Source organism: Alosa pseudoharengus, unplaced genomic scaffold, assembly GCF_046254945.1.
Source record: "Alosa pseudoharengus isolate Yale_2024_CS ecotype anadromous, Long Island Sound unplaced genomic scaffold, YU_APseudo_1.1 YU_APseudo_1.1_scf_14, whole genome shotgun sequence".
Taxonomy (NCBI): Eukaryota; Metazoa; Chordata; class Actinopteri; order Clupeiformes; family Clupeidae; genus Alosa; species Alosa pseudoharengus.
The window spans coordinates 18,261,939-18,266,938 of record NW_027468609.1 but is presented as its reverse complement, the minus strand read 5'-3'; the positions used below and the strand labels follow the sequence as shown (position 1 = coordinate 18,266,938).

General features: G+C 47.6%; 1 protein-coding gene across 3 annotated transcripts in view; it reads right to left on the bottom strand.

Moving 5' to 3' along the window:
* camk2b2 (calcium/calmodulin-dependent protein kinase (CaM kinase) II beta 2) overlaps positions 1–5,000 on the bottom strand; it is a 73,836-nt gene that overhangs the window by 48,108 nt on the left and 20,728 nt on the right. The window contains exon 6 of one of the 3 annotated variants that reach the window (XM_076284051.1): positions 186–258. The exons of the other annotated variants lie outside the window; for them this stretch is intronic. Coding sequence (XP_076140166.1) covers positions 186–258 — 73 coding nt within the window. The remainder of the gene's footprint in view (positions 1–185; positions 259–5,000) is intronic. 3 annotated transcript variants of the gene reach the window in all.

Below are 5,000 nucleotides of genomic sequence, written 5' to 3'. Positions count from 1 at the left end.
GACAGACAGACAGACAGACAAAGAGACACAAAAACAAATGCAGACGAAGAGACAGACAGGCAGACAGACAGACAGCAAAGTGCCCCAGGCAAAGAGAGCGCGAGAGTGTGTGTGCGTGTGTGTTTGCGTACGTGTGCATGCTGTGTGTTGGACGGGACGAGGGCCAGCGGAGCTCCCATACTGACCTTGAGGTCCCTGTGCACTATGTCATGTTGGTGAATGTGACTGACACTCTCCAGTATCTGATGGATGCAGTGACTGGAGAAACAGAGCCCAAAAATACACAGAACAGAGAGAGAAGGAAGGAGAGAGAGAGAGACAGACAGACAGAGAGAGAAAATACAGAGATGAGAGATGGATGCGTAGAGAGGGAAACGTGGCACAGTGAAGAAGGGAAAAGGAGCAGATTGGAAGAGAAGAGAAGAAAAGAAAAGAGAAGAGAAGAGAAGAGAAGAAAAGAAAAGAGAAGAAAAGAGAAGAGAACAGAAGAGAAGAGAAGAGAAGAAAAGAGAAGAAAAGAGAAGAAAAGAGAAGAGAAGAGAACAGAAGAGAAGAGAAGAGAAGAGAAGAGAAGAAAAGAGAAGAGAACAGAAGAGAAGAGAAGAGAAGAGAAGAGAAGAAAAGAAAAGAGAAGAGAAGAGAAGAGAAGAGAAGAGAAGAGAAGAGAAGAGGGAGGACGATAGAGAGAGGACCAGGAGAAGAGGGCAGAGGGAGAGAAGAGATGAGGGAAGTACACAAGGAATGATCAGAATGGAGAAGAAACTAGGGAACTAGAGGGGCATACATGTAGAGGAGCATATGTAGACCTCCATCCAGGCCAAATGCCGTGACTCACAACATCAGTAAAAGTGAAACTACCTTCATGTAGGTTCTCCGTGAGTCGGAGCAGATACAGAACATAATCGGGTTCTTGCTTGGTCCATACTTCACCTGTCCACCAAGGCTTTTGTCATGACATAGTTTGTACATGATCGTACTTACAAACGGACAGACAGAGAAACACACACTGAAACAAGAACTCCTTGGGAGAGGGAAAGAGGAAAAGGAATAGGCAGAGGGGACCAGACAGAGAGGTGAGGAAGAGGTAGAGGGGACCAGACAGAGAGGTGAGGAAGAGGTAGAGGGGACCAGACAGAGAGGTGAGGAAGAGGAATAGCTAGAGGGGACCAGACAGAGAGGTGAGGAAGAGGTAGAGGGGACCAGACAGAGAGGTGAGGAAGAGGTAGAGGGGACCAGACAGAGAGGTGAGGAAGAGGTAGAGGGGACCAGACAGAGAGGTGAGGAAAAGAAATAGGCAGAGGGGACCAGACAGAGAGGTGAGGAAAAGAAATAGGCAGAGGGGACCAGACAGAGAGGTGAGGAAAAGAAATAGGCAGAGGGGACCAGACAGAGAGGTGAGGAAAAGAAATAGGCAGAGGGGACCAGACAGAGAGGTGAGGAAGGGTGAGGTGACTAAAGTGGCCTTCGGGCTAGAGAAGCACCATGGAACTTAGGAGAAGAAGGGAAAGAGAAAGAGAGAAGGAAGAAGAGAGAGAGGGAGAGAGAGAGAGAGAGAAGAGGAGGGAGAAGAAAACAAAAGGAGAGCAGAAGAGGAGACAAAAGGAGAGCAGAAGAGGAGTGGAAGAGCAGGAAGCATGGGAGAGGGTGGAGGAGGAAATGACATCACAAGCAAGTAGATCACTATAGAGGGAATAACAGATATGGAGAACAGAGATAAAGATAGACAGACACAGTAAAGGACAGAAAGATAAGAGAAGCAAAACTGAATGTAGGCAGGTGTGTGTGTGTGTGTGTGTGTGTGTGTGTGTGTGTGTGTGTGTGTGTGTGTGTGTGTGTGAGTGTGTGTGTGTGTGTGTGTGTGTGTGTGTGTGTGCGTGTGCAATGCTGCTCTGACAAAAGTAGGAGCATGAAACCAATGTCAGATAGAATGATGGAAAGACAGAGAGAAAACAAAAGGAAAGAGAGAGTAGGACTGAAGGATGCAAACCAAACGTAAGAAGGGATGTGTGTGTTTGCAAGGCTGTTCTGACAGATGTAGGCACATAACACAACGTCCGATAGAAAGATGAACAGACAGAGAAAAACAGGGAAGGAGAGAGAGACAGGGATAGGAGGATGAAAACTGGATGTAGGCAGGGGTGTGTATGTGTATGTGTGTGCGTCTGTGTGTGTGTGTGTGTGTGTGTGTGTGTGTGTGTGTGTGTGTGTGTGTGTGTGTGTGTGTGTGTGTGTTTGCAAAGGCTGCAGTGACAGAAAAAGAGAGTGTGTGATACAAGCACCCTGCAGAGCAAAACTGCAGTGGTCTGTGCCTCATCTGACAGGTGTGTGTGTGTGTGTGTGTCTGAAGGAGGAAAAAAGTAGAGAGAGGGGGCGTCTATGTGTGTTGATGCGAGAGGCAGGACAGCCAAGTCTACTGTGTAGGCTGGGCAGATACACACACACAGAGACACACACACACACACACACAGACACACACACACACACACAATTTACTGATGTATTTTGTTCCCAGTGTGGGAAGAGCTGAGAGGAAAGAAAAGGCACACACACACACACTCACATAAACACATTATTTACTCAGTCTCACACACTCTAACTCACCCACAGTCTCTACCCCCCCCCCCCAAACACACACAAACAGCGATAAATTCTAATTCTCCAGCACTGAAGTGAACTGAGATACATTTTCAGTATGTGTGAGTGTGTGTGTGTGTGTGTGTGTATATGCGCACGCCTGTCGTGGCCTTTACTGGCATACACACCAATTTATGAGATTAATTGGGCTGTTCATCCGCACACACATCAGAGCCACCGTAGGCTAGAGATGACTCCCTCAGAAGCCCAACCACGCGGGGCACTGTGTGTGTGTGTGTGTGTGTGTGTGTGTGTGTGTGTGTGTGTGTGTGTGTGTGTGTGTGTGTGTTTCACGATGGCCAGAAGAGGGCTGTATCTCAGTAGCTCTGCCAGAGAGACAGTGAGAGACACCCGGCAAATTTCAGCTAACCGCTACGGAAATGTCTGTCAATGTGTGTGTGTGTGTGTGCATTTATGTGTGTGTATGTATGCGTGCTCCGCAGGCAGGGTGGGTGAGAGATACCAGCGAAAATCAGCTATGGAAATGTACCAAGACCTAAGTGCAGAGTATGTACCTTTCTGTGTGTTTTGGAAATCCATCTCCATGTGGCCATGTGTGTCATTTCTGCCATTATTTGTCATTTAAAGGTGCTCTAAGCGATTCCATGCGTTTTAGGCTAAAACATTTTATGTCACTTACTGCAAACATCATCTAATCAACTGCTAGCTACCTGTGTCCTGAATACACTGTAAAAAACTGTGATCTCTGTGGACAGCCCAGGCTCCAAAAACGGCAACAAAAACAACCTGGGCAAACCTAGCCTATGAAAACATAACAAACTGTTCCAGCAAATCACAGATGAGATGCGCGTTTAGGAGAGTTTCAATTGCATGGGAGCAGCACGGGAGGGAGGGGGAGGAAGTAGCGAGCTAGCTCTCTATTTTGTTTGAAAGTCAACAGAAGGGACGTTACCCAGCATCGCTTTGAGCACCTTTAACTGCTCTTATCCAGAGTGACTTACAGTGAACTACAGGGACACCCCCCTGGAGCAGCCTTGGGTTCAGAGCCTTTTCCAGGGGGCACAGTGATGACATCCAACTCACAGCCCTAAGGTTTTCCATTTGGAATCTTAGATACTTAATAAACACTAGACCTTCAGCAACCATTACAACAACAGGGTTGTTCTGCCACTAGACCTTCAGCAACCATTACAACAACAGGGTTGTTCTGTCAACCTCAGCCAATCACTGGAGCATTCAGCATTGACTGACATCTGTCAGGCCCAATCCCAGTCCATGAGGGCTGATGCTGTTTACTGCTAGTGGGTATCATTGAGCTGACCGGGTAAGCAGCAGAACAGAGGCGATCCCTGCTAAAGTGTGCCAGCAAGCATCAGCCCTCATGGATTGGGATTGGGCCTGACAGATGTCAATCAAAGTGGAATGCTCCAGCGATTGGCTGAGCTGTACAGAACAGGAGGGAGAGAGGGAGAGGTGTGCTTTGGTTGATTAACAGGTGATTCTGCATATTGTGGCTTAAAATAGATTTCTAGCTGCCACCGGTACATATGCACTGCCTCCGCATGTCCGGATCCTTCGGTTTAGTCTTAGGGCTGAGCTACACCAGGCGCGTAACTGAAGCGTTCCGTTCGCGTTGCGTCTCCTGCAATAATTAGCTTCCATTATTATCAATGGAAGTAGCTACACCAGACGTGACAGTGGGGCGTACGTTCGAAAAAAATAGACCATTCATCTGAAATGGATTTTACGCGTCGCGAACGGAACGCTTCAGTTACGCGCCTGGTGTAGCTCATACCTTATTCCACTGCAACACAGCTTTCTGCTTCTATTTCTCCTGCACATGGGACTTGCTGTCTGTGTATGGGGTCCTGCACCCTCTTTCTTTTTCCCTCGAATACATACACTCTCTTTATCCGTCATCCCCCCTCTCTTTAACACACACACACACACACTTGCTCTCTCTCTCTCATTCTCATCCTGAAATACACAAAAACACATTCTCTCCATTCTCTCTCTTCCTCCCTCTCCCTCTAATACACAAACACATTCTCTCCATTCTCTCTCTCTCCCTCCCTCTCCCTCTAATACGCATACACAGTCTCTCTCTCTCCTTTTCCTTCAATACACACTCTTCCTCTTTCTCATTCTCTCCCTCTCTCACATATTCTCTCTCATTCTCTCCGTCTCTCACATCCTCTTGTTTTCTCTCGCTCCCCCTCTTGTTTCTCTGTTTCTACCTATCTCTGTGATGTACTGTAGGGCTCTTCTAGGTAGAGTGGACTTCACCCTCATTGTGACTGCTGACCCTCTACACTCAGAGCCACCATGCACGCGCGCACACACACACACACACACACACACACACACACACACACACACACACACACACACACACACACACACAC